Below are 20,000 nucleotides of genomic sequence, written 5' to 3'. Positions count from 1 at the left end.
CACTTTTTTGTTAAGAACATAATTCCATATGTGTTCATTCATAGTTTTGATGCCTTCAGTGAGAATCTACAATGTAAATAGTCATGAAAATAAAAAGGAAACGCATTGAATGAGAAGGTGTGTCCAAACTTTTGGCCTGTACTGTACGTAGCAGTGGTGTGACCATTTCATTCTTCTGTTTCTTTGTAACCTTTTCTGATTTTACTGTTTTCTTTGTTCATTCTTTCTATTGTATGACATGTGTTTCTGATGTTAAGCACTTTGGATACCTGCTGGTTGTTGCGAAAGTGCGGCATATTTGAAAAAATAAATATGCGGACTTTGGGTGATTATGCGTTTTTCTGGAGGGACTGAAAAAAAATCCCTTTCTTCTCCGACAGGTAAGATGTTCAAGTCGTTGGACCTGTCGCTCATCGTGGAGTTCATGCTGATGTTCTACAAAGACAAACCCATCGACTGGCTGCTGGACCACATCATGTGGGTCAAGGTGTGCAACCCGGAGAAGGATGCCGTGAGTATAGTCTCCACGCATCACACTCTCATCACAGGCCTGCAACAACTACTACACTATTGTCTAATCGCAATGTTTTAAATAAGTACCATTGGGCAGCACGGTGGCTCAGTGGTTAGCACTTCTGCCTCACAGCAAGAAGGTTCTGGGTTCGAGTCCAGGTCGTCCCGGGCCTTTCTGTGTGGAGTGTTCATGTTCTCCCCCATGTTTGCGTGTGGTTTCTTCCCACCATAAAGACATGCACACTAGGACAGTTGAAAGTTAGCTGACTGGCTAACACTGGCACGTTTACAGAAATGTTGATTAATGTGCAAATAAACTTACACTAATGTTTGTTTGTTTAAAGGTGCCCTGACACAAAAACTGTTTTTCCTTGCATTTTTTTTAATATGTCAGGTCCATATGTGTTTGTGTTATATGGTGAATGTGAAAATGAACTGCTAGCTCCTCTGTCAGCTCTAGCCACTGAACAGAAATAAGCGGAGAAATCAGACCAATCACAGCAGCTGGTCAGTCTGACATCATACTGCCTGAGCTCATTACTATTCATGAGCTCGCCCAGTTGGGCTGGGTAAAGGATTCTGACAGCCAGGCTCTCATTGGCTAGCTGTTAGCCAATCAGGTTCAAACAGCTTAGCTCGTTGAATATTAATGAGAACTGGCAGAAATCGAGCCGAGTCTTCCTGTAGGCTTTCTATACCACGCTAGAATGGCTTGAAACAAGGTAACCAAGGTTACAGAGTCCATGGTAGACCTTCAGATATCACCACAAAGTCATGAAGTACATGTGGCAGGGCACCTTTAACCATAATTAATTGCTAACATTAGCGAGGGTCCTAAAGGTCAACTTTATGTTCATTTATAAAAAATAAAAAAATGTTTTATGATACTAAAGAGGCGTGGTTTACTTCATAGACTGTGTACCTGTGTTACATTATCCGGGTCACATGACAGTGATATATAACCAAAAGATGTATCCTGGGATTCATTCAAAATTTATTGGAAAAAGTAATACATAAATATTTTTAAATTTGACTGAAAGTCAACAGTTGAGCAGGAAAACAGAGAGCTCAACTTGAATGTATGTTGCTTAAAGGAATACTCCACCGTTTGTTGAAATAGTTCTTATCACGGTCTACCCTGGCTGTAGATAGGTGGGCCAACGCATTTTTTGTCTCAGTGCAAGTAATTCGGTTGTTTTTTTTTGTCTTTTGTTGGCTCACTTTTACTCACAACATGCTAACCGGCAACATAGGATTCCATTCACTACGCTAAGCTAACTAGCGGCGGCGCTGCCGGTGTTGCACCGGACTAAAACGATGCATGCACCAAAATCAGTTGGCCCACCTATCTAAAAAAAAAACAGCTAGAGGAAACCCCACCTATCTACAGCTAGGGGAGAACCCCACCTATCTACAGCTAGGGGAGACCCCACCTATCTACAGCTAGGGGAGACCCCACCTATCTACAGCTAGAGGGGACCCACCTATCTACAGCTAAGGGAGACCCCACCTATCTACAGCTAGGGGAGACCCCACCTATCTACAGCTAGGGGAGACCCCACCTATCTACAGCTAGAGGAGACCCCACCTATCTACAGCTAGGGGAGACCCCACCTATCTACAGCTAGAGGAGACCCCACCTATCTACAGCTAGGAGACCCCACCTATCTACAGCTAGAGAGAGCCCCACCTATCTACAGCTAGAGGAGACCCCACCTATCTACAACGGGGGAGACCCCACCTATCTACAGCTAGAGGAGACCCCACCTATCTACAGCTAGAGGGAGACCCCCACCTATCTACAGCTAGAGGGCCTCACCTATCTACAGCTAGAGGAGACCCCACCTATCTACAGCTAGAGGAGACCCCACCTATCTACAGCTAGAGGAGACCCCACCTATCTACAGCTAGAGAAACCCCACCTATCTACAGCTAGAGGAGACCCCACCTATCTACAGCTAGGGAGACCCCCCCTATCTACAGCTAGAGGAGACCCCACCTATCTACAGCTAGAGGAGACCCCACCCTATCTACAGCTAGGGGAACCCACCTATCTACAGCTAGGGGAAACCCCACCCTATCTACAGCTAGAAGCCCCACCTATCTACAGCTAGAGGAGACCCCACCTATCTACAGCTAGAGGAGACCCCACCTATCTACAGCTAGAGGAGACCCCACCTATCTACAGCTAGAGACCCCACCTATCTACAGCTAGGGGAGACCCCACCTATCTACAGCTAGAGGAGACCCCACCTATCTACAGCTAGAGGAGACCCCACCTATCTACAGCTAGAGGAGACCCCACCTATCTACAGCTAGAGGAGACCCCACCTATCTACAGCTAGAGGAGACCCCACCTATCTACAGCTAGGGGAGACCCCACCTATCTACAGCTAGAGGAGACCCCACCTATCTACAGCTAGAGGAGACCCCACCTATCTACAGCTAGGGGAGACCTCACCTATCTACAGCTAGAGGAGACCGGGATAAGACCTATTTCAACACACGGTGGAGTATCCCTTTAACAGTTAAAAGCGAGTTGATTAAATGTTTTTTTATCGCCAATCATTTCGGACCCCTGACCTGGAATAAAAATCAAATGCGAACCTGTGAGTGAAATGTTTGAGAACGCCTGCTGTAGACGGTTTGGAGTATCGCCGTCTAAAGGCTCTTATATACTGGCTGGCGTGCGCCAGTGTGACGTCATGGGAGCGCTGTAACTGTTTATACCTGCGCTGGTGGTCGCGACACTAGTTTCAGTCTTCTCCTGAACAGAGGTGGCGCTAATGAGCAAAGGCTACCGACTTTTATATTTCTACGGGACTAGAAGAAGAAGAACAAAAAGGGTAAACAACGGCAGAGCTGGCAGCAGCATTGGCGTCAGTGCTTCAATCTGATTGGATGAGCTACTTGGTGGGACCGAGCCGTTCATTCACCATAAAATAACTTTAAGTAAGTTTACCAGAGAGACCTGCAGTCACTCTGAGAGTCCTGGCGCCACTTTGACAGCGAATAACTTTACATCTGAAGCGTTTAAAGACTCTATTTGTCCGTTGTTTATTTCTAAAGAAACACGACAATGTATAAAAGGCTCCATTACCTTGTAGCTCACGTTATGGCTCCGTAGCAGACGCTTTTATAACAATAGGCTATCGATTGGGTCATAACCACGAGACTTACTGTCACACAGTAGAGGAATTACCATATAGTACAGGAGAAGCTCACAGGCAGTTTGGACTTCCATTATCTGTTTAGGTTTAATGACTAATGTTAACTAGCATGTTAGTGATCAGTAATTAGCCTGTGCCCATGTTATCTCCTTACATATACCTACGCTCTCCGTCTCTGTAAGATTGGGAATGATTGAGATTTCTCTCGGCACAGCTACCAGAAGACTTCACACTTTCAGACAGGTTGCTCACGTCACATCTACGTCTTCAAGCTCAGTTGGAGGCTGCTCAGTAACGCTCAGCCAGCACCGGGAAAGAGACTTCTGACATCCTTCACTGGTCTCTGGTCCAGAGACACAGGATCTGGTGGTCCAGTTTATATATACGGTCTATGAGTATACCGTATGTTTAACACTGCTGGGATGTTGTGTTTGTAGTGAAGGCTTTAAAAGGTGTAATTGTATTGTGTGTCTCCATCAGAAACACTGCGACAGGCAGAAGGCAAACCTGAGGATTCGGTTCAAACCGTCTCTCTTCCAACATGTCGGCACGCACTCGTCTCTGGCTGGAAAAATACAGAAACTCAAGGTAACGAGAGTGTGTGTGTGTGTGTGTGTGTGTGTGTGTGTGTGTGTGTGTGTGTGTGTGTGTGTGTGTGTGTGTGTGTGTGTGTGTGTGTGTGATGTTCAATTCAAGGGCACATTTCATTTCAAATCTTCTGTTTCTCGCTTGAGTACTTTTGCTACGTCAGTACTTTCCCTAATTTCCAATTTTCAGTTACTGTCGTCTGCAGCAGGCTGGTTGCAGGAGGGGAAGTTTTTAGAAACCCTACCTAAATTATCGGGCTTAAAAATAGAAACATCTGACATTTTTTTGCTTCTGAAGTGAAGATGAGTCAACATTTGTTGTTGTGTTCTGGTTTCAGAAGGATAAAGACAGTTGGATGTAAAAAAAAAACAAATAAAAAAAGTGACAAAAACTGCAGATAAAAAACAAAGAAATACAACCAAGGACAACAAAGCAAGAAAAGCTTCAAAAACTTTTAGAGAAGCGGAAAAAGCAGAAAAATAGTGGAAAAAAACGTTGAAAAAAGCTTAATGTGTCGAAAGAAACAGAAAAGAAGAAAGCAGAAAGAAGGAAGGAAGGCAGGCAGGAAGGAAGGAAGGCAGGAAGGAAGGAAGGAAGGAAGGAAGGCAGGAAGGAAGGAAGGCAGGAAGGAAGGAAGGAAGGAAGGAAGGCAGGAAGGAAGGAAGGCAGGAAGGAAGGAAGGAAGGCAGGAAGGAAGGAAGGCAGGAAGGAAGGCAGGAAGGAAGGAAGGAAGGCAGGAAGGAAGGCAGGAAGGAAGGAAGGCAGGAAGGAAGGCAGGAAGGAAGGAAGGAAGGCAGGAAGGAAGGAAGGCAGGAAGGAAGGCAGGAAGGAAGGAAGGAAGGCAGGAAGGAAGGCAGGAAGGAAGGAAGGAAGGAAGGAAGGAAGGAAGGCAGGAAGGAAGGAAGCTAAGAACAGGTCAAAAATAGTGACAAAAACCGACATAAACTTTTAAAAAGTGAGGGTGCCCGGAGAGCTCAGTTGGTAGAGCGCGCGCCCATATATAGAGGTTTACTCCTCGACGCAGCGGCCGCTGGTTCGACTCCGACCTGCGTCCCCTTTGCTGCATGTCATTCCCCTCTCTCTCTCTCTCTCTCTCTCTCCCCTTTCATGTCTTCATCTGTCCGGTCAAAAATAAAGGCTGAAAAAGCGACAAAAAATTAGAAAAAAAAGCGCTCACGTACCCCCTGCAGTCCTCCACAGTACCCCTAGGGGGACACGTACCCCCTGCAGTCCTCCACAGTACCCCTAGGGGGACACGTACCCCCTGTAGTCCTCCACAGTACCCCTAGGGGGACACGTACCCCCTGTAGTCCTCCACAGTACCCCTAGGGGGACACGTACCCCCTGTAGTCCTCCAGAGTACCCCTAGGTGGACACGTACCCCCTGCAGTCCTCCAGAGTACCCCTCGGGGGACACGTACTCCCAGTTAAACTACCCCTAGGGGGACACGTACTCCCCGCAGTCCTCCAAAGTACCCCTAGGGGGACATGTACCCCCTGCAGTCCTCCAGAGTACCCCTAGGGGGACACATACCCCCTGTAGTCCTCCAGAGTACCCCTAGGGGGACACATACCCCCTGTAGTCCTCCAGAGTACCCCTAGGGGGACACGTACCCCCTGCAGTCCTCCAGAGTACCCCTAGGGGGACACGTAACTCCCCTGCAGTCCTCCAGAGTACCCCTAGGGGGACACATACCCCCTGCAGTCCTCCAAAGTACCCCTAGGGGGACACGTACCTCCTGCAGTCCTCCAGAGTACCCCCTAGGGGGACACGCCCTGCAGTCCTCCAAAGTACCTCTAGGGGGACACGGCACCTCCCTGCAGTCCTCCAAAATGTACCCCCTAGGGGGACACGTACTTCCTGCAGTCCTCCAAAGTACCTCTAGGGGGACACGCACCTCCTGCAGTCCTCCAAAGTACCCCTAAAGGGGGACATGTACCCCCCTGCAGTCCTCCAGAGTACCCCTAGGGGGACACGTACCCCCTGCAGTCCTCCAAAGTACCTCTAGGGGGACACGTTCTCCTGCAGTCCTCCAGAGTACCCCTAGGGGGACATGCACCCCTGCAGTCCTCCAAAGTACCTCTAGGGGGACACGTACCTCCTGCAGTCCTCCAGAGTACCCCCTAGGGGGACACTGCACCCTGCAGTCCTCCACAGTACCCCTAGGGGGACACGTACCCCCTGCAGTCCTCCAGAGTACCCCTAGGGGGACACGTACCCCCTGCAGTCCTCCAGAGTAGCCCTAGGGGGACACGTACTCCCTGCAGTCCTCCACAGTACCCCTAGGGGGACACGTACCCCCTGCAGTCCTCCAGAGTAGCCCTAGGGGGACACATACCCCCTGTAGTCCTCCAGAGTACCCCTAGGGGGACACGTACCCCATGCAGTCCTCCAGAGTAGCCCTAGGGGGACACATACCCCCTGTAGTCCTCCAGAGTACCCCTAGGGGGACATGTGCCCCTGCAGTCCTCCAAAGTACCCCTAGGGGGACACGTACTCCCTGCAGTCCTCCACAGTACCCCTAGGGGGACACGTACCCCCTGCAGTCCTCCAGAGTAGCCCTAGGGGGACACATACCCCTGTAGTCCTCCAGAGCCCCCTGGGGGACACGTGCACCCCTGCAGTCCTCCAGAGTACCCCTAAGGGGGACACGCACCCTGCAGTCCCTCCACAGTACCCCTAGAGGGACACGTACCCCCTGCAGTCCTCCACAGTACCCCTAGGTGGACACGTACCCCCTGCAGTCCTCCAGAGTACCCCTAGGGGGACACGTACCCCCTGTAGTCCTCCACAGTACCCCTAGGGGGACACGTACCCCCTGCAGTCCTCCAAAGTACCCCTAGGGGGACATGTACCCCCTGCAGTCCTCCAGAGTAGCCCTAGGGGGACACATACCCCCTGTAGTCCTCCAGAGTACCCCTAGGGGGACACATACCCCCTGTAGTCCTCCAGTGTACCCCTAGGGGGACACGTACCCCCTGCAGTCCTCCAGAGTACCCCTAGGGGGACATGTACCTCCCCTGCAGTCCTCCAGAGTACCCCTAGGGGGACACGTACCCCCTGCAGTCCTCCAAAGTACCCCTAGGGGGACACGTACCTCCTGCAGTCCTCCAGAGTACCCCTAGGGGGACACGTACCCCCTGCAGTCCTCCAAAGTACCCCTAGGGGGACACGTACCTCCTGCAGTCCTCCAAAGTACCCCTAGGGGGACACGTACTCCTGCAGTCCTCCAAAGTACCCCTAGGGGGACACGTACCCCCTGCAGTCCTCCAAAGTACCTCTAGGGGGACACGTACTCCTGCAGTCCTCCAAAGTACCCCCCTAGGGGGGCACGTGCACTCCCTCCTGCAGTCCTCCAAAGTACCCCTAGGGGGACATGTACCCCTGCAGTCCTCCAAAGTACCCCTAGGGGGACACGTGCACCCCTGCAGTCCTCCACAGTACCCCCTAGGGGGACACGCATTCCTGCAGTCCCTCCAGACTACCCTAGGGGGACACGTACTCCCCTGCAGTCCTCCACAGTACCCCTAGGGGGACACGCACTCCTGCAGTCCTCCAGAGTAGCCCTAGGGGGACACATACCCCCTGTAGTCCTCCAGAGTACCCCTAGGGGGACACGTACTCCTGCCAGTCCTCCAGAGTAGCCCTAAAGGGGACACGTACTCCCTGCAGTCCTCCACCGGTACCCCTAGGGGGACACGTACCCCTGCTGCAGTCCTCCAGAGACGCCCTAGGGGGACACATACCCCCTGTAGTCCTCCAGTACTACCCCTAGGGGGGGGATACGCGCACTCCATGCAGTCCCTCCAGAGTAGCCCTAGGGGGACACATACCCCCTGTAGTCCTCCAGAGTACCCCTAGGGGGACATGTGCCCCTGCAGTCCTCCAAAGTACCCCTAGGGGGACACGTACTCCCTGCAGTCCTCCACAGTACCCCTAGGGGGACACGTACCCCCTGCAGTCCTCCAGAGTAGCCCTAGGGGGACACATACCCCCTGTAGTCCTCCAGAGTACCCCTAGGGGGACACGTACCCCCTGCAGTCCTCCAGAGTACCCCTAGGGGGACACGTACCCCCTGCAGTCCTCCACAGTACCCCTAGAGGGACACGTACCCCCTGCAGTCCTCCACAGTACCCCTAGGTGGACACGTACCCCCTGCAGTCCTCCAGAGTACCCCTAGGGGGACACATACCCCCTGTAGTCCTCCAGTGTACCCCTAGGGGGACACGTACCTCCTGCAGTCCTCCAGAGTACCCCTAGGGGGACACGTACCCCCTGCAGTCCTCCACAGTACCCCTAGGGGGACACGTACCTCCCTGCAGTCCTCCAGAGTACCCCTAGGGGGACACATACCCCCTGTAGTCCTCCAGAGTACCCCTAGAGGGACACGTACCCCCTGCAGTCCTCCACAGTACCCCTAGGTGGACACGTACCCCCTGCAGTCCTCCAGAGTACCCCTAGGGGGACACATACCCCCTGTAGTCCTCCAGTGTACCCCTAGGGGGACACGTACCTCCTGCAGTCCTCCAGAGTACCCCTAGGGGGACACGTACCCCCTGCAGTCCTCCACAGTACCCCTAGGGGGACACGTACCTCCTGCAGTCCTCCAGAGTACCCCTAGGGGGACACATACCCCCTGTAGTCCTCCAGAGTACCCCTAGGGGGACACGTACCCCCTGCAGTGTGAGTGGAAGCTGTGGACAGATGAAGATAGACTGCCTCTGCAGTCTCTGATTACTCTGTTAGCAGCGATGGAGATCAGCCCCGCTGACTGTCTGCTCCCACCGATTGGATATTGATCCGGCCGTCCCGGACCAGCGACTTCATCGGTGCGGAGACTGAACTCGGAGGGGCCCCCACCGCGTGGGGCCCCTGCACAGACAGAGGCTAAACACAGCCATTACCCTCCAGCCTGAAAACACCAATCCTTGGAGTTTTAAAAACAAACTAATTGAAATTGAAAGAATTAAAGTAGAAGTGGGATACCTGTCCAGGGACTGCGGGTGGAAATTAGCATTTTTTTGCTATAACCTGGCACATGACATCTCTTCTTTTATAGACTAATGTTTTTTGTGCTCTGTCCCTGATTAAATAAAGAAATTTAATTTAATTTAATTTAATTTATTCGCCTTTAGCCAGTCCTTCCAGAAAAACCCAGAGTTTTTTGTGATTGTTGCAGGGGCAAAAATCCTTGATTATGCGGCACGTTTTTTTAAAAAATGCGATGGAGTATGCTATATATGATATTTATGTAATTTTATGCAATGAAATTGTGGGAACTTGCAAAAACTGCTGTTTGATGAAAAAGAGAAAAAACAGTGATTTCCCCCCCAAACCCTGCTTTTTTTTAAACTTAATTTCCAAAAATAGTTTACAGATATTCAGTCATTGCAATAAGTCAACAAATAAGATACAAAAATATATACAAATAATATAATATTAAAGTAAAAATAAAAGTAATAGTCTAAACAGAGGGAAATAAAAGATACAAAAGAGACAGACTTTCAAAAATCTTTAATAATATAAAATAATATAATATATATATTATATACATATATATATTAATATATATAATATATATATATATATATATATATATAATAATAATATAGACAGCAGGAGCACTTAAACAAAGAAATTTGAGTAGACATCAGATATTAAGATAGCTTTCTTATTGGATACCAACTTAAGAGACTCAGAGTACAACATGTCATATCCCCCCCCAACACGCTGCTTTTCGATGATGTTCAAGTCGCGTAATTACATCACTTCATAACGTTCCCATGGCAACAGGGGCTAAACGGCTGCTCTTGTGTGAAGTAAACGCAACATTTTTTCAACTTTCTGCTGAGATATATTACGGGACTTTTTTGCAACGAAAATGCGGGGGATATGACATCATGCAAGCGCCGCATATTTTGCGCGGAAATCGGCAATTTATGCGGCGAAAGTGCGGCTTATATGCGGACTTTGGCTGATTATGCGTCGAATTATGCGATCGCATAATCGCGTTTTTCTGGAGGGACTGATTAGGGAGTTAAGTCGATAGATTTCTCTGGGAGAGTCCCACGATGCAGACAAACATCCTACTGAAGACAGGACACATTCAGAAACAGCATCTCACTCAGAACACCATGGATGGATTTATTCAAAGTCTGTATGTGTGTGGAAGCACCAGAGACACAAAATAACACCCCAAATCACCAGAAAAAGTGATTTTCTTTTCATAATATGGGCACTTTAAGACTTGCGGTGTGAGCGTAGCCAAAATGAACTGCCCCCAGCTCCTATGTAGGCCTATAGGATGGGTTAAATCAACCACCATACAGCGATATCAGCCGTTTGGTCCTCCCCTCAAATACTTAAATGAATTAAGTTAAATTCTTATACTGCACTATCAATTTTATTCTTGTCTTTTAATGTTTTAATTTGTTTTTAATCGTTTTTTCTAACTGCTCTTTAATGTTTTATGCCCTGTTGCTGAATTGTGCTCTACAAATAAAGCTGCCTTGCCTTGCCTTGCCTTGCTTTGCCTAATACAACATCAACATCTCAAAACTAAAGAAGGGGCTCCCACAGTGCTGTCATGCTTCTGTTGCTCGTATCTTTCGTGTCTCAGCCCTGAACTGAAACTGGATGAGTCATCAGGGACAGCTATAGCGAGGCTGGCAGTGATACCAGTCTGTGTAAAAGTCTGTCGGTAGTCTCTCGGGTGACTAACGGTTCAGATTATCTTCTGCTCAGTGCACACATGGGGGTCATCTTAGTCTTCCTGTTGACTCTGCAGAGACACAGAGAGGAAACACACACATGCTGTTAAGGAGGGAGGGTTCAGTTTCTGAGTTCTGAGTCATGCTACCGTTATGGGGGGAAGTGAGGTAAAGGAAGCGCCATAATAAGAGAAATATATGGTGTCAGATCTACAGTACAGGCCAAAAGTTTGGACACACCTTCTCATTCAATGTGTTTCCTTTTTATTTTCATGACTATTTACATTGTAGATTATCACTGAAGGCATCAAAACTATGAATGAACACATATGGAATTATGTACTGAACAAAAAAGTGTGAAATAACTGAAAACATGTCTTATATTTTAGATTCTTCAAAGTAGCCACCCTTTGCTTTTTGATAACTCTGCAAACCCTTGGTGTTCTCTCAATGAGCTTAGCGAGGTAGTCACCTGAAATGGTTTTACCTTCACAGGTGTGCTTTGTCAGGGTTCATTAGTGGAAGTTTTTCCCTTATTAATAAAAAAAGCAAAGGGTGGTTACTTTGAAGAATCTAAAATATAAGACATGTTTTCAGTTATTTCACACTTTTTTGTTAAGTACATAATTCCATATGTGTTCATTCATAGTTTTGATGCCTTCAGTGAGAATCTACAATGTAAATAGTCATGAAAATAAAAAGGAAATGCATTGAATGAGAAGGTGTGTCCAAACTTTTGGCCTGTACTGTAGGGATGCACCGAATCCAGATTTTGGGGGTTCGGCCGAATTCTGAATCCACTGGTTAAAGTGATGGTTCGGAGTAATTCACCCTAGGGTCCTTTGCACCATGACCTCGAGCCAAACACCCCCCCAGAAGCTTTTTTCACCTGGGTCTAACATTGGGAGAGTTAGCGTAGAGTAGCGTTAGCCGCTGAATAGCTTAGCGCGGCGCTAATGGATCCAACTGTGTATTTCATAAGTTACCCCACTAATAATGCCCAAAATGATACCAAACTTCTACACGAGTACAAATAGGTTCTGTACTCATAAAACGATGGATTGGAAAGTTTGTAAGTACACCAGGAGTTTATTTAAAATATCACTTGCCTGCTGGCTTCTGCTCTTTTTGATGTTTTTGTCTTTATTTTGGATGTTTTCGTCCCTTTTTGATGTTTTTTGTGGCTTTTTAGACCTTTTTGTCATATTTCTGGACAGTTTTTGTGGGTTTTTCGATGTTTTTGTTTTTATTTTGGACGTTTCTGTCACTTTTTTGGACAGTTGTTGTGGCTTTTCGACATTTTTGTTTCTGTCACTTTTTGATGTTTTTGTGGCTTTTTTGACAGTTTTGTTGGGTTTTTTGCACAGTTTTTGTGGCTTTATCAATGTTTTGTTCTCTATTTTGGACGTTTCTATCACTTTTTTGGACAGTTGTCTTGGCTTTTGGACATTTTTGTCATTTTTTTGACAGTTTTGTGGGTTTTTCAGTGTTTTTGTCATATTTTTGGACAGTTGTCGTGGCTTTTTGTCATTTTTGTCATTTTTTTGACAGTTTTGTGGGTTTTTCAGTGTTTTTGTCATATTTTTGGACAGTTGTCGTGGCTTTTTGTCATTTTTGTCATTCTTTTGACAGTTTTGTGGGTTTTTCAGTGTTTTTGTCATATTTTTGGACAGTTGTCGTGGCTTTTTGTCATTTTTGTCATTTTTTTTACAGTTTTGTGGGTTTTTCAATGTTTTTGTCTTTAAGTTGGACATTTCTGTCACTTTTTTTGGACAGTTGTGGCTTTTTTTGATGTTTTTGTCTTTATTTTGGACGTTTTCGTCCCTCTTTGATGTTTCTTGTGGCTTTTTCAACATTTTTGTTTGTTTTTTGAACAGTTTTTGTGGCTTTATCAATGTTTTGTTCTCTATTTTGGACGTTTCTATCACTTTTTTGGACAGTTGTCGTGGCTTTTCGACATTTTTGTCATTCTTTTGACAGTTTTGTGGGTTTTCAGTGTTTTTGTCATATTTTTGGACAGTTGTCGTGGCTTTTTGTCATTTTTGTCATTTTTTTTACAGTTTTGTGGGTTTTTCAATGTTTTTGTCTTTAAGTTGGACATTTCTGTCACTTTTTTTGGACAGTTGTGGCTTTTTTTGATGTTTTTGTCTTTATTTTGGACGTTTTCGTCCCTCTTTGATGTTTCTTGTGGCTTTTTCAACATTTTTGTTTGTTTTTTGAACAGTTTTTGTGGCTTTATCAATGTTTTGTTCTCTATTTTGGACGTTTCTGTCACTTCTTTTGGACAGTTGTCGTGGCTTTTCAACATTTTTGTCATTTGTTTTGACAGTTTTTGTGGCTTTTTTTATGTTTTTGTCTTTATTTTCATGTCCACATTAAAAAAATCAGGACAACTGCATAAATTCCCTGATGAATAATATTTAAACCCAACAAACTGCATGTTTTCCTCCAGGATAAGGACTTTGGGAAACAGACCCTCCATAAGGGTCACGCTAACCCGCTGGCCGAGGTGACCACCAGCCTGAAGACCTACCAGCACTTCACCCTGGAGAAAGCCTACCTGGGGGAGGACTTCTTCTGGGCCTTCACGCCCGTAGCAGGCGACTTCATACGGATACGCTTCTTCACACCTGTCCGCATCGAGAGGTGAGAAGTACCTGAGGAGGCCAGGGTGTTAAAGGTCCCATGACATGGTGCTCTTTGGATGCTTTTATATAGACCTTAGTGGTCCCCTAATACTGTATCTGAAGTCTCTTTTATATAGACCTTAGTGGTCCCCTAATACTGTATCTGAAGTCTCTTTTATATAGACCTTAGTGGTCCCCTAATACTGTATCTGAAGTCTCTTTTATATAGACCTTAGTGGTCCCCTAATACTGTATCTGAAGTCTCTTTTATATAGACCTTAGTGGTCCCCTAATACTGTATCTGAAGTCTCTTTTATATAGACCTTAGTGGTCCCCTAATACTGTATCTGAAGTCTCTTTTACAGTGCCTTGCGAAAGTATTCGGCCCCCTTGAACGTTTCGACCTTTTGCCACATTTCAGGCCTCAAACATAAAGATATAAAACTGTAATTTTTTGTGAAGAATCAACAACAAGTGGGTCCCAATTATGAAGTGGAACGAAATTCATTGGCTATTTCAAACTTTTTTAACAAATAAAAAACTGAAAAAGTGGGCGTGCAAAATTATTCAGCCCCTTTACTTTCAGTGCAGCAAACTCTCTCCAGAAGTTCAGTGAGGATCTCTGAATGATCCAATGTTGACCTAAATGACTAATGATGATAAATAGAATCCAGCTGTGTGTAATCAAGTCTCCGTATAAATGCACCTGCTCTGTGATAGTCTCAGAGGTCCGTGTAAAGCGCAGAGAGCATCATGAAGAACAAGGAACACACCAGGCAGGTCCGAGATACTGTGGTGGAGAAGTTTAAAGCCGGATTTGGATACAAAAAGATTTCCCAAGCTTTAAACATCCCAAGGAGCACTGTGCAAGCGATAATATTGAAATGGAAGGAGTATCAGACCACTACAAATCTACGAAGACCCGGCCGTCCCTCTAAACTTTCAGCTCATATAATGAGAAGACTGATCAGAGATGCAGCCAAGAGGCCCATGATCACTCTGGATGAACTGCAGAGATCTACAGCTGAGGTGGGAGACTCTGTCCATAGGACAACAATCAGTCGTATACTGCACAAATCTGGCCTTTATGGAAGAGTGGCAAGAAGAAAGCCATTTCTTAAAGATATCCATAAAAAGTGTTGTTTAAAGTTTGCCAAAAGCCACCTGGGAGACACACCAAACATGTGGAAGAAGGTGCTGTGGTCAGATGAAACCAAAATCGAACTTTTTGGCAACAATGCAAAACGTTATGTTTGGCGTAAAAGCAACACAGCTCATCACCCTGAACACACCATCCCCACTGTCAAACATGGTGGTGGCAGCATCATGGTTTGGGCCTGCTTTTCTTCAGCAGGGACAGGGAAGATGGTTAAAATTGATGGGAAGATGGATGGAGCCAAATACAGGACCATTCTGAAGAAAACCTGATGGAGTCTGCAAAAGACCTGAGACTGGGACGGAGATTTGTCTTCCAACAAGACAATGATCCAAAACATAAAGCAAAATCTACAATGGAATGGTTCACAAATAAACATATCCAGGTGTTAGAATGGCCAAGTCAAAGTCCAGACCTGAATCCAATCGAGAATCTGTGGAAAGAACTGAAAACTGCTGTTCACAAAAACGTTCTCCATTCAACCTCACTGAGCTCGAGCTGTTTTGCAAGGAGGAATGGGCAAAAATGTCAGTCTCCGATGTGCAAAACTGATAGAGACATACCCCAAGCGACTTACAGCTGTAATGCGCAGCAAAGGTGGCGCTACAAAGTATTAACTTAAGGGGGCTGAATAATTTTGCACGCCCAATATTTCAGTTTTTTATTTGTTTAAAAGGTTTGAAATATCCAATAAATTTTGTTTCACTTCATGATTGTGTCCCACTTGTTGTTGATTCTTCACAAAAAATTACAGTTTTATATCTTTATGTTTGAGGCCTGAAATGTGGCAAAAGGTCGAAAAGTTCAAGGGGGCCGAATACTTTCGCAAGGCACTGTATATAGACCTTAGTGGTCCCCTAATACTGTATCTGAAGTCTCTTTATATAGACCTTAGTGGTCCCCTAATACTGTATCTGAAGTCTCTTTTATATAGACCTTAGTGAAAAAAACATCAAAAAGGGACGAAAACATCCAAAATAAAGACAAAAACATCAAAAAGAGCAGAAGCCAGCAGGCAAGTGATATTTTAAATAAACTTCTGGTGTACTTACAAACTTTCCAATCCATCGTTTTATGAGTACAGAACCTATTTGTACTCGTGTAGAAGTTTGGTATCATTTTGGGCATTATTAGTGGGGTAACTTATGAAATACACAGTTGGATCCATTAGCGCCGCGCTAAGCTATTCAGCTGATAACGCTACTCTACGCTAACTCTCCCAATGTTAGACCCAGGTGAAAAAAGCTTCTGGGGGGGTGTTTGGCTCACATGCACAAACACACAGACAAACACGCACACGCACACACACATACACACAAAAACACACACACACGCACAGACACAGACACACACACACAGACACTCACACACACACAATCACACACACACAGACACACACGCACACACAGAGACACACACACACACACACAGACAGATACACACACACACACACACACACAGAGACACACACACACACACACACAAAGACACACACACAGACAGATACACACACACACACACTACACACATATACTTCAGACAAAAACACACACACACGCACACACACACAAAAACACACACACACGCACAGACACAGACACACACACACACACACACACAGACACTCACACACACACACACACTACACACATATACTTCAGACAAAAACACACACACACGCACATACACACAAAAACACACACACACACAGACACAGACACACACAAACAATCACACACACAGACACAAACACACAGACACACACAAACAATCACACACACAGACACACACACACATACACACACACTCAAAGACAAGATTACACACAATTTGACAATTTGTGTGAAAGAAACCCAAATTTCTGATATACAAATGATAAATCAAAGTAATGCCAGTTTCAGATTATTTCATATAACAACTTCTTGTTCATAAATCTATATTTTAAGCCTTCCTTGTGTGTGTTTCTCTCTCTCAGGTATTTCTTTCGCAGCGGGAACATCGAACATCCGGGAGACAAACTCTTCAACACATCGGTGGAGGTTCTGCCGTTCGACGTGAGTCTTTGAATCCAGTTCCCCGATTAATCAATCAATCAATCAATCAATCAATCAATCAATCAATCAAAATGTATTTATATAGCACTTTACAACAACCAGCAGGTATCCAAAGTGCTTAACATCAGAAACACATGTCATACAATAGAAAGAATGAGCAAAGAAAACATAAAATCAGAAAAGGTTACAAAGAAACAGAAGAATGAAGTACAGGCCAAAAGTTTGGACACACCTTCTCATTCAATGTGTTTCTTTATTTTCATGACTATTTACATTGTAGATTCTCACTGAAGGCATCAAAACTATGAATGAACACATATGGAATTATGTTCTTAACCAAAAAAGTGTGAAATAACTGAAAACATGTCTTATATTTTAGATTCCTCAAAGTAGCCACCCTTTGCTTTTTTTGATAACTCTGCAAACCCTTGGTGTTCTCTCAATGAGCTTCATGAGGTAGTCACCTGAAATGGTTTTACCTTCACAGGTGTGCCTTGTCAGGGTTCATTAGTGGAAGTTTTTCCCTTATTAATAAAAAAAGCAAAGGGTGGTTACTTGGAAGAATCTAAAATATAAAACATGTTTTCAGTTATTTCACACTTTTTTGTTAAGTAGATAATTCCATATGTGTTCATTCATAGTTTTGATGCCTTCAGTGAGAATCTACAATGTAAATAGTCATGAAAATAAAAAGGAAACTCATTGAATGAGAAGGTGTGTCCAAACTTTTGGCCTGTACTGTATTAAAGGCCACATGAGTTTGGATCTAAAAAGAACTCTATCTGTGGTAGTGTGAATGACCGGTTGTGCTCCCGCAAAGTAAAAATTTCAGACAAATACTCCGGGGCCAGACCATTTAAGGCCTTTAAAGCAAACAATAAAATCTTAAAATCTATTCTAAAAACGCGCAGGGAGCCAGTGTAGAGTGCGGAGAGAACGGGAAGTGACGTGTGCACGTCTAGATGTATTTGTTAAAAAGCGAGCAGCAGCATTTTGCACAAGTTGAAGACGTGAGATGGAGGTCTGATTCAGACCGACATGAAGAGCATTACAGTAAACTAATGAGAGCATGGATCGCCTTTTCTAGATCGTGCCTGTTCAGGAAAGGCTTAACTTTAGCCAGGAGACGAAGCTGGAAAAAGCTCATTCTAACAACATTACTGATCTGCTTGTCAAATTTCATTATTAATTATTATAATGTTAACGTTACCGACAGACTGTTTATGTGACAGGTTTCAGCTGTTTCTGTCACTTTTTCTGGGTTTTAACGCTGTACTTGACAGGTTTTTTGGCTTTTTCAATGTTTTGTTCTCTATTTTGGACGTTTCTGTCACTTTTCTTTTGGACAGTTGTGGCTTTTTTTTGATGTTTTTGTCTTTATTTTGGACGTTTTCATCCCTTTTTCAACCTTTTTGTGTTTTTTTTGCACAGTTTTTGTGGCTTTTTCAATGTTTTGGTCTTTTTCTTGGATGTTTCTGTCACTTTTTTAGACACTGCTTGTGGCTTTTCGACATTTTTGTCTTTTTTTTTGACAGTTTTGTGGCTTTTTTTGATGTTTTTGACACTTTTTCAATGTTTTTGTCTTTATTTTGGACGTTTTCGTCCCTTTTTGTGGCTTTTTCAATGTTTTGTTCTCTATTTTGGATGTTTCTGTCACTTTTCTTTTGGACAGTTGTGGTTTTTTTTATGTTTTTCTCTTTATTTTGGACGTTTTCGTCCCTTTTTCAACCTTTTTGTCATTTTTTTTGCACAGTTTTTGTGGCTTTTTCAATGTTTTTGTCTTTATCTTGGATGTTTCTGACACTGCTTGTGACATTTTTGTCTTTTTTTTTGGACAGTTTTGTGGCTTTTTTTGATGTTTTTGACACTTTTTCAATGTTTTTGTCTTTATTTTGGACGTTTTCATCCCTTTTTGTGGCTTTTTCAACCTTTTTGTCAGTTTTTTTGCACAGTTTTTGTGGCTTTTTCAATGTTTTTGTCTTCATTTTGGACGTTTTCGTCCCTTTTTTTGGCTTTTTCAATGTTTTGTTCTCTATTTTGGACGTTTCTGTCACTTTTCTTTTGGACAGTTGTGGCTTTTTCAATGTTTTTGTCTTTATTTTGGACGTTTTCGTCCCTTTTTTTGACGTTTTTGTCGCTTTGTTCCGAATGCGAGGTGTAAACGTAGCAAAATGTGTTTGTCTTTTCAAACCAAAACATATCAGTATAAATGTAGCCTGGATGTTTTGTAGTTTAATATTATTTTGGAGAATAAGTTGCATTCACACGTTGGACTGTGTTTATGTGTTTTTGCAGAATATTCAGGCAGAGAAAGAGGCCTTGACAGACGGGAGGGAGAAAACACCAAAGTACCATCGGACAGAAGATGGATTCATCAGAATCGGTGAGCGACACGAGACACGAGACGCCGCAGGTTCAAACCCCACAACAGCTGCTGGAGTGCCTCTCAGCAACACACTGCTCACTGACTGTCCTTCCTCTGTGTGGTCCTTCACTCATTCATTTGTTTTTCCGTTCGTTGGACGGTTGTTAGTTCGTTCGTCTGTTCTTTCCTTCATTAGATCCTCCATTTGTTCTTCAGTCCCTCTTTGTATGTTCCTTTATTTTTCGTCATACTTGCTCCCTGGTTAAGGCAAAAGTTAGTATTCAATTAAATTCAATTTTATTCATGGTATCAAATCATAACAGGAGTTATCTCAGGAAACTTTACAGATAGAGTAGGTCTAGACCACACTCTATAATTTACAAAGACCAAACAATTTCCCACAAGCAAGCATTTGGTGCGGTGAAGAAAAACTCCTTTTTAGGCCGAAAACTCAGACAGACCCTGGCTCTTGCTAAGCGGCAGAGCCGGCCTGACCCATAAGCGAACTTAGCGGCTGCTTAGGGGCACCATGGCTACCAGAGGGGCCCCCAAGAGCGCTTGAAATGTCCCACAATAGAGCTCATAACAGAGCCGGTCTATTTAAAGATAGCGTTGCTGCTAACAGAGCTCAACAGTCCCGCCCACAGCAGGTTCCCGAAGTAAAAATACAATGCAATTTCTCCATTGACAAATTGGAGTATAAGCCATAAAATGATAACTGTCGATGGTAGACTTAAAACCAACATGCTGACGTGACTGAGCGATTCTATGTGCTCATATAGACGCCAAAAATCATGGGGCACCAACTTTGTTTTG

At 44.8% G+C, this 20,000-nt stretch overlaps 1 protein-coding gene across 1 annotated transcript in view; it reads left to right on the top strand.

The window, feature by feature from the left end:
- LOC120566566 (alpha-1,3-mannosyl-glycoprotein 4-beta-N-acetylglucosaminyltransferase B-like) overlaps nucleotides 1–20,000 on the top strand; it is a 36,813-nt gene that overhangs the window by 10,057 nt on the left and 6,756 nt on the right. Inside the window, exons 5-9 of the mRNA XM_039813083.1 lie at nucleotides 381–511; nucleotides 4,164–4,271; nucleotides 13,435–13,628; nucleotides 16,741–16,819; nucleotides 19,115–19,202. Coding sequence (XP_039669017.1) covers nucleotides 381–511; nucleotides 4,164–4,271; nucleotides 13,435–13,628; nucleotides 16,741–16,819; nucleotides 19,115–19,202 — 600 coding nt within the window. The remainder of the gene's footprint in view (nucleotides 1–380; nucleotides 512–4,163; nucleotides 4,272–13,434; nucleotides 13,629–16,740; nucleotides 16,820–19,114; nucleotides 19,203–20,000) is intronic.

The sequence above is a fragment of the Perca fluviatilis genome, chromosome 10 (genome assembly GCF_010015445.1).
Source record: "Perca fluviatilis chromosome 10, GENO_Pfluv_1.0, whole genome shotgun sequence".
NCBI classification, from domain to species: Eukaryota; Metazoa; Chordata; class Actinopteri; order Perciformes; family Percidae; genus Perca; species Perca fluviatilis.
This window is presented reverse-complemented; position numbering and strand designations above follow the sequence as displayed.